At 39.5% G+C, this 20,162-nt stretch overlaps 1 protein-coding gene across 3 annotated transcripts in view; it reads left to right on the plus strand.

The window, feature by feature from the left end:
- The window catches only part of MCC (MCC regulator of Wnt signaling pathway), a 195,024-nt gene that overhangs the window by 148,534 nt on the left and 26,328 nt on the right, over window positions 1-20,162 (plus strand). For all 3 annotated transcript variants that reach the window (XM_085042557.1, XM_085042558.1, XM_085042559.1), the window contains 7 exons: window positions 1,434-1,640; window positions 10,394-10,540; window positions 10,884-10,973; window positions 11,631-11,779; window positions 13,512-13,652; window positions 14,799-14,899; window positions 17,168-17,351. In XM_085042557.1, the coding sequence (XP_084898683.1) occupies window positions 1,434-1,640; window positions 10,394-10,540; window positions 10,884-10,973; window positions 11,631-11,779; window positions 13,512-13,652; window positions 14,799-14,899; window positions 17,168-17,351 (1,019 nt within the window). The remainder of the gene's footprint in view (window positions 1-1,433; window positions 1,641-10,393; window positions 10,541-10,883; window positions 10,974-11,630; window positions 11,780-13,511; window positions 13,653-14,798; window positions 14,900-17,167; window positions 17,352-20,162) is intronic.

Below are 20,162 nucleotides of genomic sequence, written 5' to 3' on the forward strand. Positions count from 1 at the left end.
CAATTCAAAAGGATAAATGGAACAAATAAAAAAATTTCATTGATACCTCAGTCAGACAGAGCTGAAAACACTGAGAAGATTTCTTGCAGAAAAAAAAGTCTCTCCAACTAGGTTTGTCATTTTAGCTGTACTCCAGTTGGTTCTTTTTGTCCCTCCCAATTTAAGAAAATAAACAAGGCAGTACTTTCTGTTATATAAAATCACAGCATCATGGATTCATAGGATATGCTGAATTGGAAGGAGCCCATCAGTTTGTAAATGTTCTTTTCAGTAAAACAACTAAATAAACTATTACTACCTTTTGTGCATGAGTTATCTTCCATATTAGCTGTAAAAGTATAGGCTTTAGCTACAGCTTGTTTTTGGATTAGCCAACAAAATTAAACTTTTACATTGCCAGTGACATCATATATTCTTTTATTTTCCATGTTTCTTCCCATCATTTTAGTACACACTGCTTTCAGAGAGATTCAAAGGCTTATGAGCAGCATTTGGAGTGGGTTTGCTGGTTGCAGATACCTTTCATAGCTGAAGAAATGGGACGCAGGCACAGCATACGCTGGGTAGTAGATTCCAAACTGCAGATGGTTGTCTGACACGTTGAGTGTTCAGCTGTGTTTCAGTGTGTTGAGTGGCCACTCTGACAGTCAGTTCAGATATGGCACTGTTCCCTTGCTGGTGGTAGGTGGGTGCTTGCAGTGCAGTTTCACTCACTGGAAGTTCCTGAATATCCCTTGTTCTCAACAGTGCGTACAAGGCACAGCTCAGAGCACAGAGGTGGGACAGGAGGTGCTGGATGGCATTATGTGTTCCGGAGAAATCCAGCCTGTTTTTTAGGCTCTGGAAGGGCTGTAACATCCCCTGTAAGCCTAGACAAGGCCAGAGTTCCTTCTTCTATTTTGCTGTCACCTCAAGGAAAGAACATACTCAGGGACATGGGAAAGAAGAGCCCTCTTTTAATCCTCTCCCGCTCTTTTCCATGCCCTTTTATGGCATTGGTCTAGCAATAAATAAGGCCCCATGCCATGCACATTCAGAGGCTGCTCATTTCTGCCTGTTACTCAGCAGGGAAACAGTAAGTACAGTGCTGGCCCGTGACAAGGAGTCATTAATTTATTCTAAAGTATTCTGAGATTAAACTACTGGGATTGCTGTCATTCACAGGTGACATGTTTTATTTGCATGTATTTGTGTGCCTTGGTATTTGTCAGTGTGAAATATTTTAGTGAAATGGTCAAACTGTCAAAATCAGCAGTAATTTTGTTTGATATTACTTAGCAAACAAAAGAAGAAACTAATGCTGTTGAGGGGCTAGGAGCGTGCATATAAGTGTGTAGAGTTGCCTGTTAAGACACATTTCTGTCTCATTTATCCATTAGTCCTGCTCAATCGCCTTTGCCCCTTTCTGTTCGTTGATGACTGTGTTTTTGCAGACTGTGGAGGAGATTGAGGGTGTGCTGGGACGTGACCTTTATCCAAACCTGTCTGAGGAGAGATCTCGGTGGGAGAAGGAGCTGGCTGGGCTGCGGGAAGAGAATGAGAGCCTCACCGCCATGCTGTGCAGCAAGGAGGAAGAGCTCAACAGGACCAAGGCCACCATGAACGCTGTCCGTGAGGAGAGGGACAGACTGCGTAGAAGGGTAAGGCTGCTGCACAGATGATGCCTTCTTTTTCCTCCAACTTGTGTGATTTTGTCACCAGAACAATCTTCCCTTTAATCTGACTTCCTGTGCTGGCTTTTTGCTGGCCTGTAGGGCCTTTTGTTTTTAAAGCGAGGCTATGTAAATGACAAAACTAGGACAAAACTGAACATAATTGAAAAAAGAGTGTGTGACAAACAGCCAGCGTGCACAATAACCTGATTTCAGAAATCATGTGTTAACAGAAAACCTGATATTCATCTTCAAGGAAGCATGTGTAACTTGGCTATAGAGAAAGCAGATGTTCATCTAGTGAATTTTCCTGTGAGGCTTTTTTTCCCTTAAACAACAAATATTTCTTTGTTTTTGATGGGAATTCAATTTGTGATTAGGAGAAAGAAAAAGAGCAGAACTCTTGTCAGTGGGTAATAATTCTCATACTGAACAATGAGTAGTTCCAGCCATGTCCTGCTTCCCTGTCTACATTTTATGATGCTTTAAGGTCAGATAAAGGCCTTGTGCTTTGTGTAGAGTCCAAAGTAAAAAAAAAAAAAGAAAAAGAAAAAAGGGGGAGGTGGAATTTGTTCACCAAAAAATTGAAAAACGAGGAAGCAGCCAATCTCCGTTACTTTTAAAATTTGTTTTCCTTGTATCTGTTCAATCTGTAGAGTGTTGGCCCAATATTAACTATTTTTGGTTTTAAAACAGGCAGTTTCAAGTTTGTGTCCAGACTGAATGAAAATTCAGACACCATATCATGGTAAACTATTGCAAATATAACTCTTTACCTACTGGAAGCAGATCAACTGTTTTTACTGTTCTAAACCAACATTGTTCTGCAGTGAGTGTGTTATTTTAGCATAAACCTGCGTTGCATGAGATTTCCAGTCTTCAGATATGAAGCCATAAATTACCTTTCCAAAACTCTCTCCTAACACTAAAACGGTGTACATGATTAGGCAAGAGTAGTAATCTCTGGTCATATAAAGCAAGACCACTTCAACTTCTCCGCTGTAAATTTTTGTCTTGTTATATACCATAGGTTGTTTTCAGTCCTGAAATTTTTGGGATTTTATAGCGACAATTTTTTTCTAAAAGAGGCAGTACTACCCCTTGAGCTACAGAAGTAGCATTTATGGACAGGCTGGATTGTTGCCAATTTGAGGGGGTGGCCACCAACACAAGCAGGGAGAGAATAGAAAAGCGTGCTTGAGGAGTTTTCTTACAAGAATGCCGATGTTGACACTACAGGTGATACATATTAATACTGAGATATCAAACAAGAAAAAGATAGGTGGCCTTGAGCATAGAAAAAGATTCATGTTTTGAGGAGTATGGAGTGCAAGTTAAGGTGGTTGAAAGGTTGGTAAGAAAAATTTATGCTGACAGTCAGGAGCTCCTCAGTTAAAAAACAGAAGAGGGGAAAGAATTGTGTTGTACCCTTAGGGATTAGCATGGCTGAGCCATAGTGGCAAATTCAGCCCTATGTGTTACCAGAAAAGTTATTTCCAGTAGAAATTGGAAAAACTGTGTAAAGAGTGGTGAGATCTGATCTGGATGTCGTTCTTACCTCTTATGCATGTAAAGGTGCAGTTTAATTGGCAAAAAATAATGTAGATAATGGTCAGAGAAGTGGGCATTGTCCATGGAGAAGGTACCTGTCCTGATCAAAATGGCAAAACACAATCTTAATTTGTTTTCTCTTCATAAGTGCTAGAGAAGGAAAAAAAAAGGGAGTAATGGTTCTCTAAACTTGGGGACAAAACTAGAGCAAGAGCAGATTAATATGAATCACTTGTGGCTATATGAGGCTGGAAATTAGATTGTGAGGTGTCTAAGAGACAAGAAGATTGGGGGTCTGAAAAAGCACTAAGGAGTAAGGCTGCTGACTAACTAATTTCTAAACGGAGTTTTAAAATACTAAAGTTATGTTTGTATATTGAAACATTTGACTATGCAGGGATACCTGTTAAAACCAGGATCATTACACTAGGATTGTATCCAAAGGAAAGCAGAAAAAGCCAAGGTAACTCTGCTGCATTAATTCTAGAGCAAGCTTTAGCATCTTTTCACAAATCTGCTATGTTTCGTCTGGCTGCCAGCAGTTGCAGTTCTCTATTATGGTAGCATCTCTGGTGGAAACAGAATTAAGGTCATCAACTTGTTTCAGCTGTTTGCAACTACAGAGGACTTTACTGAAATCTGGTAATTAATACTATCCTTGTCAGGCAGAACAGCTGATTTATTGCACCCACCAGAGAAGTTTGTTCATGACATATGACCCTGTGTGCACACTGTGTAATTATTGCACTGGAGACTGTATTTGCATTTTTAATGTAGCTCCATGTCCGTAGTGACAACAAAATAAATTGTTTTTTTGACCTATTAAATATTTTCTATATGCCACCTGAACTCAAGAGTCACTTCAGATTATTTCCCTGGAGAGTGGGAAAGGAGGTACAACTAAAATTTAGTTGTTGTCCTTCTCAAATTAAATTGGGTGAAGTGAACAAGCTTGAAGTTGACCAGATCAATAGGTCTGTTCTTCGGACCAATGCCTGTAATCAAGCCAAGTGCTTTCAATACATTTTTCTGAGGCTTGTTGGAGATCTAATTTAATTAGGTATTTACTTCACTCAGTTAACAGATTGAGCTGCTCTCTCGAACAGTGGCTAAGAAATAACATACGTTCAGAGTTTGTTTCCCACAGGTCATTAGTGAATGAGGTAATTGCTTACTTCTGTAGGTTGTCTGCAGAGTAACAGCTAATTTCATAATGCAGAGGTTTATTTTACCTCTGTATTACACTGCTGCATTAAAAGTAAAATCTATTTAGGTCCAGGCTGGTCAGTGCCCTAGAAACTGCTTACACATAGCTGACCATAATCCTGAATCCAGTAATACAGATAAGATGGTGGGGAACTTCTGTAGGATTAATATTACTGTAATCAGGTCAGCACTATTTACAACTGCTATAAAGAGTAACAGGCTTAAGTAGTAGAAGAAAAAGTAGTATTTGTGTTCTTACACAAAAGCTGTTGTATCCACCAGAGATTCTGATGAGCAGCACTGCAACAGCATATAAACTTCATCGTGACTGCGAAGTAAAAACCCTGGGTTTTTAATTATTGCCTGTGAAAGCTGCCAGATGAGTGGTACCTCAGCACAGTCCTAAGGAGCTGGTTGGCATAAGAAGCAGTGGACGTGGGCAGCATTCAGGCTTTCCTGAGGCTGTTCTGAAGAAATGTCAGAAGAGAAAATGCATTTCCCGCTCTGGGTCTGTTAAGTCTTCTTAACTTGTCTCTGCATGAGCCATATGTCAGTGTGCTCAGTTAATCATATGATTCTGGTTGTGAAGGTTGTACTGTACCTGCTCCAAATACAGATGGTATCACCAGACTGACCAGGACAAAAACACTTCATTGGCTGTCTTCAGCTAAGACCTTAATGAAAACAGAATCCCTGGAGTGGTAGAAAATTAGCATATTGTGTGTGAGCCTATCAGCTGCCCACATTTCCCACTCAGGAAAATTTTCATTTTAGCAGAGGGCTCTCCCAAAATACAGGGTTTTGTGGGCAGGTGAAACCTACCCATACCACAGCAGTACTCAGATCCTTGGCCTTGCAGGCATTCTTGGGCCCATGCTGTTCTCAGATAACAGAAAGCTGGCAGGAGCTGCTGGACTCTCTTAGTTTTGCCATCATTCCTGTTGGGATCGGAAGGTATTGTTTCAGATTGCTGGAGAACACTGATACATTACGGGCCTTCAGAGATTATTATCTGCTTGCACAGCTTGCAGCCCAAAGCTATTCCAGTCTCTCCCTCCTTCAGCTGCATGGTATTTGCTTATGCAGCAGCATCTCCACTCAACAAAGTGGAGCTTTACTTCTGTTTCCAAGCTTGCATGCAAATACTCAGTGATTAATTGACCTTATAGATACCTGGAAAGATTTCTTTACCATACTCAGTCAATCACAACAAGACAATCCATAGGAACTCAGACCTTATTTGCTCTGGTGCTCATGGTATAGGAGAGGCTGAAAATTATCAGGCTGAAAATAATCAACGCTAGGCTTGAATGAAAGGTAGGGAGTGCTTTTGGCTGGGATGGACCCTCACCACTCAGAGCAGCTTGAATTGTTACACTGGTGTTTGATTAGGCATCTTCTCCACAGATCTTCAGGATGCTTGAATAAATTAGAAAATGGGAGAGGTTCACTCCCTGTGGTTTGTTGTACTTCCTCTTCCGTATGAGAGGGGAAAGGAAATGAAGCAGCATTAGAATGCTGAGGGGGGGAAATGTGCTATTACTTGAAGGGTTCAAAGATACTGTATGAGGAAACAGGTCACAAGTAGGGTAGAACGAAAAGAATCACAGGCATGTCCCTCATTTGAAAGTGGTTGAGAAACAAAAGCAGCAGGTGTCCTTTGAATGTGGAAATCAGTGACAAAACCAGGCAGTTTGTAGCAGTGGTTTTTATTTAGGATATGTTAATGAGTCATGTAGTTGTCACTATGCCTGTGCAAAATAAAAAGACAAATACATGCTTCTTTGAGTCATGGTTACAAATAATGAAAATATTCCGCAGACGTATTTTTCTATAGCCCATGATGCATTTGGACAAATGTGTCTGTGACGCTTGTTAATAACTTATCAAGTCTTTTCATAAATAGAACATTGCTGTAGTGTGTCAGTCCCTTTTCTCTTCTACCCGTCCTTTCTTTTTATTTAGTTCTTAAGGTGATAAATTACCCTTAATTTTTCACTATTCCCTACTCCAATTCTTAGCATTCAAAGGAAAAAATTACAAATGCAGCTAAACAATTGGTACCATTGCAAAACATCAAATATTAATTAGTGACATTTCCGGTTACTTATGTTTATTTTAATAACTTGAGAACATCTGTTTGCACCTGACTTTTGGTTTTTGTGTCTAGGCTGTCCATTGCTCTAAAACCTAGTGGCTCTGTTGCCTTGTGTCTCACTTCATGTACCTGCACCTGCTCTTTCCAGGGTGCCACTACTTCTTTACTGCTGTAATTTCTTGGACTTCCTCCAGTCATTTAGAAGATCTTTCCTTTTTTTTCTGGATTTCACAGACATTTCCCTGGATTTTTCCTTTTCCCTCCATTCTCAACTCCATTTTTCTTTTTTTTTTTTTTTTTTAGATCATATGATTAGATCTGCCTGCCAGACAGTTTCTACCTCATTTAGTGCTTCAGGAGTTTATGGCAATTTTTATACCCTTCTGAATGTTTCTGTCTTTAAAGTAGTATGATGCAAGGACTCAAGAAATTCTTCTTTGAATCTTTCCTAGTTATTCCTTCTCCCACACCCACAAATCTACACTTTTCCTTCTTCCGGTGTTAACTTTTTTGGGTTTGTTTCTATTCTTGTCTTTACCCATTGGATTTTGCCAGTTTTGTCATCCTGTAAGGTACTCCCTTCGTCTCTGTCCAATTTTCAAGTGTTCATTGTGTCTCATGTGCAGTACTGCGGTTTACCTTCATTCTGTGAGTTAGTATAACCTGCAGAATAATTTATATTACATTGGTAATGGTGCTAAAGACTGTTGATACTGGGAATCAGAAAATTTTTAATCACACTTTTAAAACCAGTCTTTTCATAACTCATGCATTCACCAAATCAGAGAAGACACTGGCTCTTCTGAACTCTGATTTGGGTTTGGGGTATTTTTTCTCTTCTTTGGTCATTCTTTATTTTTTCTGTAGAATAGCTACCAGTGTGGAATAGTACTTTTTGAGGAGATGCTGCATACTGCTCTATTTACAGTGGAGGTTTCTGTGGCCAGAAGTTAGTTACCTAAGGTGTTCCTGGGCAGAGTGGTGGGTGAGCAACCCAGGCATGAGATTCTGGCTTTTGGTGGATGTGTGAACTGTGAGAGATGAGTGATTATACAGGTCAGACAAACTTAACCTGTTACCCTGCTCAGAATTAGCTTCTAATACTGAGTGTTGCTAAAATTAGTGCAGTTATTTATAGCAGTCAGTTCAGCATGTAATTTCACAAATGAAGGCCTGAATTAATAAATACATGGAGAAGCACAGATAAGCAGGCAGCTTCTTTATGTTGTGGTTGCTTCTGTGATACAAGATGAAGACAGTGAGTTGCACAAATTATTAACTGTGCTGTGCTCTGAGTTTTCTTCTAGAAATGTATTCCTGAGCAAAGCTTTGCCTGACTACACTCTTAGCTGTGTTCATTTTTCATTCTGTTGCTAGTGTTGTTTCACAGATCTATATGAATAATAAGCTTCATAATTCTGGCCAATAGTCACTGCCCAGTAAGAAAACACAGAATAAAGGAAACCTATCTGCATTAGAGTTTTGTGTGATACAGTCTTTGTATAAGGTAGTTTTAAACTTCAGAGTCTGCAAATGCTTGGCATTTAAGCAGCTTTACCACTCTCTTTCCAGGTTGCACTTAAATTTAGAATGTTATTTGCTTTTGGACTGGAATCTTACAGGGTTGGCTTCTGATCATACGTGAATATTTTAGCAGTTTTTAAGATGAACATTTAGGCTGGGGTTTTATTTTTTAAAGAATACATCCAAGTGGTCTTCTGCTTCTTTGCTTTTAAACAATGCTGTAACTTAAGCACTTGGAGAATTTAATTTGGAACAGCCTGGGTTAAAAGAAATAGTAATAAATAGCAATTTTGACTTCATGAAATTTTTGAGGTGCTTTTTAAATTTTTCAGTGTTAATGCCACAGTACAAATCCTGTCTGCACTGACATTCCACATCTGCAAGCAGAAATATGCATGCATGGTTTATTTCAGCTCTATGCATGTCAACAGGCTGAAATTACTGGTTTGCACCAGTAGAGCACTTCTGTCCTTAAGGTTTGCATTAGTGCAGCTGTACCCGTGTTGAAGTTAAATGTGTCAGTATGAGCAAAAGAGGCCTTAGCTGCAAATACATAGAAGATGCTTGCTGTGAATGTGCACTTTGTACACTCTGCTCAATTAACTTCATGATGTACTTGCAGTTAAGATGTATAATTCTGGGTCAAGCACCCATATCTATTTTTCTGCCGGTTACTTTAATTTGATTTGATTTCAGGTTTTGTGTTGCTTGGATTCATTTTGTTCACAGTGCAGCTTACTCCACAACTTAGGACTGCAGTTAGACTTTATGTGCTTTTATTGTTGCCACCTATAGCTTTTTTAAAAATAACATGTTATGTAAACTACACAGGTTTTGTGGGTTTTTTCTTTTTTTGTAATTTACAAATATCTAAAACTTCTTTTGGCACGAAGTGCTCAGGCAGCTTGACCCTCAGTTTGCATATAACAGAGGGAGAGGCAGGGATACTCTTCCAGAAATAGAAGCAGGCTGTAGAGGATTGTAGGAGGCACGAGATACTGCTTCGGTGACTGGAGAGCATTCCAACTTGAACTCTTTCCTCTGTGCAGTAGGTTGAAGCATCTGTTGTGCAGAGAACACATGACTGCTGCTGCTTCAAGTAGAGATGGATAAAACACTGTCCAGATGCACCTACAGCTAAGAAAGCCTAAGCTTTAATGCATCTTTAATTTTGTGGGTTTTTGACTAAAGAATTTCAGCTTGCTTAGTCTGTTCTTCGTATAAATGTATTTAGTATAAAATCCCACCTTGCTTTAGACAGTAAGAATCACAGTTGCATTTTGTGCTACAATCAGGGGGATATCAAATGGGCTGAACTTTACCTGACTAGGTTTATGATAAGATTTCACCAGTTCAGTTTTGTAGAGGGAGTGTTCCAACAAAATTGGCATAGAAACCTGTGTATTTAAGGAAAACTTTGTTAAGGGGAATTTCCTCTTCAGAGGGTTTCCTTCACCTTCTCCCATCTCACACCCTGAGACTCTGAGATCTGTGGGAAAAATGAGCTCTGTCACTTTACCTTGTGGCATAACTGTTGTGTTAAGCGGACTGTTTACCATTTATTCCTTGTCTATTAAGAATTATTACAAGGTAAACACTATAATCTTTAGCTCAGCTAGAGTTTGGTTCCTGCAGATTTTTTTTTTTTAACCTTTTAACTGAAAATCTTTTGACATCAGTTCTACAAGTATCTGATGTGTTATGAGGATTGTGCAGTCAGTGTTTGCAGTGTCTGTTTACAGAGAGCTTCTGCAGACTGTTGGTTGAGTACTTTGCTGGTATTTTTTTTTATTGTACATTATTCACTAAATTGTAGCTTTACTTGACCATGGTTTTGAAGCATGATTAATGTTTGAATTTCTTTAAACTTTAAATATGACCAAGTCATTGCATGATTTATTTATATCAACAGTTTTTTCAGCACTGGAGTTTCCCATTAACAGGCGTACTGTCACTTGATTTGTTTAGCCACCATTATCTTAAGCTGCAGCATTAGCTTTACCCCAGAGAGAATAATTTCTATACCTATAGTACAGCTGAAATTCTGAGTAATTACTCTACAGTGTTATGTTTGCATATTTCCACATTGCAAATGAACAGTAAACAGTAACAGTGAACAGTAAAAAACTGACAGCAGTGGGATTTTAAAATAACCTAAATTTAAAATAACCTAAATTTTTAAAATTTTAAAATAACCTACTCTCATCTGCTCCCCACATGAAAACTTCGCGGCCACCACAGTACAAAAATGCAACTTCTGTGCTGAAGCCAGAAGCAATTAGACTTGGCTAGACAATGAGAATATCTCCAGACTATTTAAACCGTAAAAGTGGAAAAATCAGATTGTTATGTTTTATTGCAGGTACGGGAGTTGCAGACTCGTTTGCAAAGCGTGCAGGCTGCAGGTCCATCCAGTCCGAGCCGTCTCACTCCTGCCAACCGCCCCGTCAACCCCAGCACAGGAGAGCTGAGCACCAGCAGCAGCAGCAACGACATTCCCATCGCCAAGGTGGGGTTTGTGTGTTGGCAGCCCTTCTCATGACCTGGGGAGAGAGGGGTTTGTGTGCTTGTAACTCTACTCATGACTTGGGGAAAGCAGGCTTTGTTTTGCACTAGGCGAGCGTGGGATTAACTGGGAGATGTCCAGGGGAGTCCTGAGCAGGTCTGTGAACTTGAGCCGTGGGAAGGAATTAAACAGCATTCATTGCAGTTCTCTCAAGTTATAGCACAGGGCTCAGTTCTCTAGTGTTTTGCTTCAGTTTGGCAACTGTAACTAGAAAACCAGATGGGTTTCGTGTGATCTTTGTGGGGTGTGGGCTGCTGTGTAACCTGTGCAGCATTCTGACTTACAGATTGCTGAAAGAGTGAAGTTATCAAAGACAAGATCAGAATCTTCATCATCTGATAGACCTGTCTTAGGATCAGAAATCAGCAGCATAGGGGTAAGAACTAAGAAATGTGTGCATGCATGATCCATGTTTCAATAAAAGTGTTGTTTTCCTAATAAAATTAATATATAAACTATCTGAAAATACTTCAAAAGCTACTTTGAGTAAAGTATTTCAACAAAGAATTACTTCATCCAGTATTAAGATCTCATTTTCTCATAACTCATGGCTGGAAATCATTCTCATGAGTGACTTCAAGAGGAAAATTTTTGAGTCAGTTCCTCCGAAGTATTCTTCAAGAAGATTCTCCAGTTGCATTTCACAACTTTCAATCAACAGTGAACTGGATTCTGCTTTTGAAATGCCAATATAAATCAATAGCAATGTAGTTACTGTGTGTTATTTGTTTTACTGAAGAACTTGGCTCTAACCCTTTGCTAAGCTCTCAAAACCACAACTTGCATAGTAGGCTTTTTAAATGTATAATGAAATAGTGGACCTCACCCTTGGTTAGTAGTATTTTAGAACAAAATGGCTTCTAAAAGTGGAATCTTGTACATGTTTTATTCAATGTAAAATTCATAACAAAAACTGAATAATGAATGCCTTGAAGTGAGTGCATGCAAGCAAATGCATTTCTCAATGCAGAGAGTATCTGGGAGAAATCCAGTGGATACCTATTCACAATGATCTATTAACTGCCCTGTGCAGGTGTCTAGTACTGTGGCTGAACATTTGGCGCATTCCCTCCAAGACTGCTCAAACATCCAGGAAATCTTCCAGACTCTCTATTCACATGGATCTGCTATCTCTGAAAGTAAAATCCGGGAGTTTGAAGTGGAGACAGAGAGATTAAATAGGTGAGCTGGAAAGTTAGATGTGTGCACACATATTGTCTTCTGTTAGCTTTGTTAAAGTTGACTGCTTTTTTTACCCTTTTTGAACATTTCTCAGTTCAGTTCCAGCTCAGCTGTGGCAGCTGCAGATAAACATGGAATGTAGTTCCTGAAGAGGAGATTGTATCATGTGCTGAGGATTCTTTCCATGAGTATGAGTCTGTGCATTATTAGATCAACCTGGCACCTACCCCTGTTGGTACTGTAGAATGTCCCTCTCTGTGGCCAACCAACGAGTCATGGCATCTTTTTTCATAAGACACATCATTCTTGGAATAAGGACTCCCATAACTTGATCTGCATCATTCTGGAATTAGCTTGCTTTGTTTTGTCCTGGAGAAGTGGAATAATATCATTTAACTGTCTCAAAACTATACTGACCTGGGGGTGTGGCATATATACCAGTTAAGTGGTTTCTGTCTGCAGAAGAGAGATTGCAGCTTTCTGGTTGCAGTTAAAGTACTGCTGGTATTACCCTTCAGCAAGCTCTATCAAAACCACTGTTTTATGTCTTTTTTGGCACATAAAATCAAAACAGTGGATCAGGAACATGAGAATCATGTCTCAGCATGTCTCTATCCAAGTTCTCTCTTTCCCACAGCTAGCTCAAATTAGTCTGATCAATGCAGTATCTCTTTTTATCTATAGCTCATGTTTTTGTAGTGCTTCAAAACGTGATCCTTGTTTTCTTTTTTCTTTTCTTTTTTCTTTTTTCTCTACACTGCACAGTTACGCTTTGATGGCGTGTATCATTACAGAAGATGTCAAGATACAGAAAGTGACAAATTCTAGCAGCTAGAAGAGTCAGGGCTTTATTCTAGCAACTGAATAAATGGTGTACTAGCCCTTCTCACTCTTCTTTGTCAAGAAGTCAGTGACTTTAGAGTCCTGGATGGCACTGATTTCTTCATTAACTACCTGACCAAGGTCTCATATTGTTTGTGTGTCTGGTTTTGGCATTTATCCAATTTTTATAGTTAGGCGTGGTACACTGATGTGTGTGGTTCAGTTGTCAGCAGAGAGAATAAACAGTAATACTGATATTCTGAATCCTCATTTTTGTATTCAGAGTTAACCTCATTGGAGGAGGGTTATACAGTTAAGTTTCTGTTTAGCTGTTAACAGCTGACTGTTGCCAGAATATTTGGAGATTATGTTGGCCCGCTGAAACCTCATTCGTAGTTTGGAAGTTCCCTCCCTAATCACAACCCAAACATGACTTCACATGGAATAGTTACTCTGGATGTTCAGAAGAAAGGAGGCATTTATGTGACTGCAGGATCCCTGCACACACCCACAATCACACTAATGAATATTCCATTTAAAACAAGTTGCAAATGTAGCAGCAGAAAGTAAGGAATGAAGGCAGAAAAACTGAGCAAAAGGTTAATATGAAACAGTTCAACCCAGTCTCGTGGCTGCAAAACAAGGGTACAGCTTCGTGCTTGCTGCTGCTGCACAGGGTTAGGATTACATTTTATGGGAAGGAAAGGAGGAGAAGAGGATGACCTAAGAGATTTCTATCCTCTTGGCTTTTGTTGAGGGATACAGAACTGATGGATTTTGCCATCTTCACTAAGGAACACTTGCACAGACCAAAAGTTTTTTGTTCTATCAAAGTATGATTGTCCTAGAATTTTCAGGACAGTGACTGTAAGTTAAGCTTGAAGGTTGCAAATAACTTCTTTTTCTGCAGCCGTATTGAACACCTGAAATCCCAGAATGACTTGCTGACAATAACACTGGAGGAGTGCAAGAGCAATGCAGAGAGGATGAGCATGCTTGTGGGGAAGTACGAGTCCAATGCCACAGCCCTCAGGCTGGCACTGCAGTACAGGTATGTACCTACACAGTGGGCTCACACAGAAAGAGGGAGCTGGGGGAGACTGGACAGAAATGTTCAAGTTACTGTGGTGTGGCCATAGTAATGCTGTTAATTTTTTGTTTCCTCCCTTTGGTTAAACTGCTTGACAAACTAGCCAGCTGAAGTTACTGACACAGTGTATTTCAACTCCAGTTGACCAGCATCTAACAGGAATGTAGAGGTTTATCTCTTCATTCTTAAATATGGAATTAACATGTGAATTAGGGGTTGTGTGTAGGCTCAGACTGTCTTGCTGAATCCTACCTTAAGATACCTTTTCTCTGTACCTTTCCAAATAACAGTGGACCAGAGAGTGCTATACTCCACCTATCTCAGAATGACTTTGTATTGCATCAGTTGGAATTGTGGATTAATGGCTTGATATTTGGTAATTATCTAAATTTGCTTCACACTGTTTTTAAAAATTTCGTGTCACTTAACATATTCAACTGCAACTAATTTGGGAAAGGCAGGTTTGGTCTTGGGACAAATTGTGTGCCTTTTAAAGAATGTATTCTTTTACTATCTGCCTTGAACAAATTTCAGGGAAGTGTAAATTGCTAATAGTATATTAGTATGTATTTTTAAAAACATTAAAATGCCACAGGGAAAGTGTGACTCATAAATATAATTGGAAGCTGTTCTGTTGTAAGGAGGAACATCTTAGAACCAGGACAGAGCAAGAAGTCTTTTTCCTGCATCTTCTTTTCTTCTCACAACACTTTGTGCAGTATAATTACATGGTAGAGTTCAGAATACTGTATTTTGTATAACGAGAAGGTCTGGGAAAAGGGATTTCCCAGAAGGGATCACATTGACCATAGTTTGTATTGTCAACTGTTTAAATCATGCTTCTGGAGCTTGCTTTATTCCAGTCATTCACTTCTATCTTGGTTATAGTACTTGAGGCCAACCTGACACTTTTGTAAGTAGGGGAGACAGTTGAATGCTTGTGATAAAAGCTGTGTGTATTATGTTATTTAATATCCCTGCTGCTAGACAAGTAATAGAGAATCATGCAGTTAATCAGCTACCTCTTTTTATGTTGTTGCTATTGCAGGTATTGTTCCCCTTTAAATTTTAGTTAATATTTTGTGTGACTTTTGTTTTCACTTTCAGTGAACAGTGCATAGAAGCATATGAGCTGCTGTTGGCATTGGCAGAAAGTGAGCAGAGTCTCATTCTTGGGCAATTCAGAGCTGCAGGTGTTGGCTCTGTTGGTAAGATGTCAATGAATCACTTAATTTAATTTTTTTTTGGCATGTCAGTTAGCATTAGAACTGGATATAATGTGTGAATCATGTCATGACCCATTACTTAAGAATGCTCTCCAGTCATTCCTTGGTTTCAGCTATTTAAATTATTTTACACACACCAGAAATAGGGAGAAAATATGAGAGAGCAATTTAAATTCACCTGTGTATATTATCTTGAGGAGATGCCTATTCTGGCAGGGGTGAGACTGTTGTAGGCATACAACTGTACAGAGTGGAATAATTAAACAATCCTTGTGAGCACAGGTGGTTTAGTGCCATACAGCTGTGCTACTTGCAAGTCCAGACTCAGTAACTCACTCCGCAGAAACTGAGTATAATCTGGGAAAAACTGTGATTAAACCACTGCAAAGGTAGTATTGAGTAGCTACAAATATTTTTTTTTAAAAGGCTGTAATTTAAAAAGTCTGTAATTCACACGCTGTTTTACATTTGCTCTGAAATTTTAAAATAATCTATCTTCTGTTTAGCCTGTATGTTCTGGATTTTTCTTAGTTTATTATTAGTTAATCATGTGGCTAATTGTAATTTTTTAATATGCTGCTTGCTAAGTAATGGAACAAGCCACTATTGTAAGTACAGTACAGTTCAGAAATGTGGAGCTTAACATTGCTCTGGCTCAATTCTTCTGATGAAAAGAGGTGTTTACACAATGAAATTCCAGTGTTCATGGTCCCATTCCCTTTATTGATAGGAGAAGACAGCCACAGTAATCTTCAAGTAGAAGGAAGGGAAACCCTTCAGAGAGAGAATAACTCTTCATGCTGTGCTGAGGCGTAGCAAGTGCCTGGTATGTTAGGAGCACTGGCTTCTCAGTAGAGGGGATGTCAGATTTTCTTCCACCTTTCTCCCAGACTCTGTTCATTCCTTTCCACAATGTGCTAGGGAACTTTTCCGAGCTGGCAGAGAGCAAAAGTGAGTAGCGAAAGTGAATTTAGGCTTCAATTTTCTATTCCCATAGGTGGTAGAAAGAAATCTTAGAAGGCAGAAATACTTTGGGTTTGAGTAGGGTTTCATTTGACGTGCAATTCACGGAAGAGACTGTAGTTAAAATTTTATGTAGGTGTCTGTCTACAGCTCTTAATTATGGTATTATCAGTTACAGCCCTGAGATAGAAATAGTGCAAATTTCCCATTACACAGCACAGCATGGAGGAAGTTGTGTATGGTTTGAGTACCTTTACTTCACCGTGAAATTTGATTAACACACCTAGATAAAATAACAGATTTTTGGTTTGAAGATCAGTCAAGCTTTGTGTCAACATCTGTGAGTGGAAAATTCATGTGAGCTGCATCACTTAAAGCTGGGCATATCCAGCTTCTCTTAACAGAACATTCACCCTTTTTCTTCCTCATTAATGTTGCTTCTGGTGCATGCACTTCACTCAGCAAGTAGGAGGTACAGGTAATTGACTTGAATGAGGATTAAATGAAAATCCAACACAGAGCAAGCTGTTGGGTTTTGGTAAAGTATGCATATATTGTAGCTTTGTCTACAAATAGATTTCTATATTTTCTGTGTAGCCAATAACATGTCTTAATTTAACGGTTTGGCTGCAGCTGGAAGACTGTAGGAGAAGTGACAGTTGTGGTTTCAGTGCTGCTGCTCCTGAAGCTTACCAGCTACACAGGTGCTGTATAACCACTAGAAATTGTAGTAGTTAATAAACACCAGTGCTAGTTTTCTTTTCACTTAGTATGCATCACTGTAAACTGTGAAAGGCTCTTTCTGAGCAGCAGGGCAATTCTTCGTCTGGCCAAGTAGCCTGGAAGGAGGTGTTCTGGCAAACCATTAGTCTTGAGATCAAGGTGCCTGTAAGAGGAAGCTCTGAAAATTACTAAACTGTAAAACCACGTTGCACTGATTAGAATAAGAGGTGTAATTCAGTCTGAGGCCTTTCTGTGTGTTCATAATTTGAGCATCCAATCATAATGTTAATGCAGGATGCACACCATTACAAACAGACAAGGTAAAGTCATACATCACTTAAGACATGTTGCCTGGAGCCACAAATACCTAGAGCTTGTGTCTGGGAAAGGGGTACATTCAGGGCAGTATCCCAGTTGCCACTGATGCACACACAGAAGTGAAGTTGCTCTTACATCTCAGATTGGTAATGTATTGTTACTGTCTTGGTATAAACTGAGAGCAACAGGAAGGATCTCTACTCTTGCCTTAATTTCTGTCTGAAACATTGTTTACTTCAAAACTAGGGGACGAGACCGGTGATGAAAATGTCACACAGATGCTTAAGAGTGCTCATGACTGCAGGAAGACAGCTGAGAATGCAGCAAAAGCCTTGCTGATGAAACTGGATGGGAGCTGTGGGGGAGCCTATGCAGTGACAGGCTGTAGTGTTCAGCCCTGGGAAAGCCTGTCCTCCAACAGCCACACCAGGTAACTGCAACTCTTGTGCTCCCCTAATCTCCTAATCTTTGATTCCAGACCAAAAGTTACATTCTATTTTATTTGCTGAGCTACGTCCCCTCACTTCAGTCCTCTGGCTTCTGTGCTTTGATTTATAAGTCACCATGCCTCAGTGGTCTAATTGTCTTCGGACTTTGAGCAAGTCCAGCCAAGAAGGGTTTTGTATGCATTTGTTGCAAATGGGTGACTCAGAACTTTGATCTTCCTCATAAAGGGCAAAACCATTACGTTTGCTTTACTTACAGTGACTTCCTTGCTCAAATCAAGTACTTGTTGCTCATATCTATTGTATGCAGACAGCATGGATGTGCAGAGAACCAGATATCTGAAACAGGCTTTTACTGGCATTTTGGATTCCTCAGGAATTGTTTTCTAAATGTTGCAAATCTAGCCGCTCTGTTTTAAACCATTTCCTCTCCCTTCTCCTTACCCTCTGCCCCTCTCCAAATTGTTCCTTCCCACCTTGCTCTTTTCACTCATGGAGTGGAATAGAATGCGTTCTTTCAGGAAAGACTGGATATTGCAGCTTTTCTGAAGACGTAAAATAATGAAACTTGGATGAGCTGTTATTGCAGAAGTGTTCCAGTTCAAATATATCTGCCAGCAGCTTAATTTTGAGTTTTCATCTGCCTGTGGTGTAATTGTACTCTGCAGTGAATATGAGTGCTTGTGTATGGATACAAATTTGGCAAGTTTCCTGGATAAATACAGATGAACATTTTTTTCTTTAAAAGTTATTTTGGTTTCTCAGATTTGCTCTAAAACTTCATTTTAATTCCATTTTCGAGCCAGTTCTCTATTCAAATGCTGTCATTTTTTTGACACTTCAGAAGTTTATTTTAGTACTGTATCATTTCCTATTCTTGCTGATGCCTCCTCCAAAGGATCTTATTTCCTGCTGTATGACTGGCACGGAATAGCTAAAAAGTGAGCAAAAAGGTGATCTGAGGGAACAGGGTCCTAATGTGAGGTGAATTTTAATGTTTTATTCAGAGAACTCTTCTGGTGCACTCTCAGTCCAAGAAAGCTGCGTCTTTATATAGAAATTATTGTGACAGTACCTGTGCTAGTACTGCAGTGATCACACTTTGTACCAAAAGCTTTTACTGGCCTTGGAAAGAAGTTACACAAAACTGTTTCAAGTGCTTGGCTTGCTGTGTCTCAGGCTACATCTGCATCTGTATATGAACATGTTGTCTGTGCCTACATGTAGTAGCACCTCTACCTAAGCCAAGCTTGTTTTCCATTCTGTTGTTTGAAAGGGTTCTTTTCTGTTATTTATAACTACCTCAGTGTTTTTCTTCCTTGTGAGATACATGGTGTGCAGTCAAGGCATAGTAAATTTTTTTTTTCTTGAAAACAATTCAGGTGGTTTCCACTATTGACAGGGAGGAACTTGAGGGGAGAGGGGTTATTCCTCTTTTAGTGTTTGCTTTCCAAGCCTTTCACTGAAAATTTTTGGTGGGAATATAGTCTCCACAACATTCTTTAGTAAATTTTTTGGAGGATAAGAGGGGGAGGATAAGAGTCTGTGCTTGTGTCTGTGTTCTTCGTTTACCATGAGCATTTGGTGGTCAGCTGGACCCGTGTGTGTGTGTCTGTGTGAGGTGTTGGCTCAGTAAATAGTTTCAGCAGAGTATGTTTCAAGTGGCATAGACTTTAGAATTTCATCAGGATAAACTATGTCATGAATGTGAAAATTTAAGTGTTCTTACATGGAAGAGATGTTTTAGCTTGAGCCATTGTCACTGCAGTATTTTTTTTTTCTGGCATGGAGCAACATACTGTGCTGAATGAGATAACATTTACTATTTTGTTTCATGTATGTGGAGCACAAGAGATGAAAGCTCTTGTCACTCACCCAGAGGGCACATAGCAAGTCAGGAATGTGTGACATGGGCACCCTGATCGGATTGTCACTTACACAATGTTGTCCCTCCCCCTTCCCGCCATGCCTAGAGTTATTTAACTTTGCCTAAGCCTACATATCAATGAAAATATTTTTGAAACTTCAGCTTCTCCAGAAAATAGAAATCTTCTCTACTTTTTCCTTCTGTTGTGTTCAAGTGACACACATTTAGAGGTGTTTTCAGATTTTTTTTCTTCCTGTGAGCCCTGTCTCAAAAGAGAGGCATCCCCTCTTCAGCCTGAAGATACATAGCATTGTTCCAGCCCACTGATGGAAAAGCTGTGTTGGTTTAAAAGGGAAATGCTTTTCTATATTTGTATCACAGAACCACAGAATCATCAGGTTTAGAAGAGACCTTTCCAGGTCATCCAGTCATACCATCACCCCAGCACCACCATAACCACCCCTAAACCTTATCTGCAAGTGCCATATCCATACACTTCTTGAGCACTTCTAGAGACGGTGAGTCCTCTGACTCCCTGGGCAACTTATTCCAATGCCTGACCACTCTGTCTGTGAAAATCTTTTTCTAGTATTTAATCCAAACCTCCCCTGGCACAATTTAAGGCCATTTCCTCTCAGCTGCACTGTGTGAACCACCCACCACTTGGGGATCACTGTGAAAATATATTTACAGTATGTGATTGAAACACACTCTGAATCGGCAAAACTGGGTTTTTTTCACTTAAATGTTTTAGTGTTGCAGGCTTTTAGTTGCAGATGTGTATTGCTACCTTTTCCCTTTGACACTAAATGAATAAAGTAGTAGTAGGATGATAAAAACTATCCTTCGCTGAGACTTGAGACAAATTACTCATTCTCCCTATTGTTTGAGATCCTGTAGAATATAGATTAACAGTGGAATTGTTGAC

Source organism: Lichenostomus cassidix, chromosome Z, assembly GCF_008360975.1.
Source record: "Lichenostomus cassidix isolate B80296 chromosome Z, HeHo_3.0, whole genome shotgun sequence".
NCBI lineage: Eukaryota > Metazoa > Chordata > Aves > Passeriformes > Meliphagidae > Lichenostomus > Lichenostomus cassidix.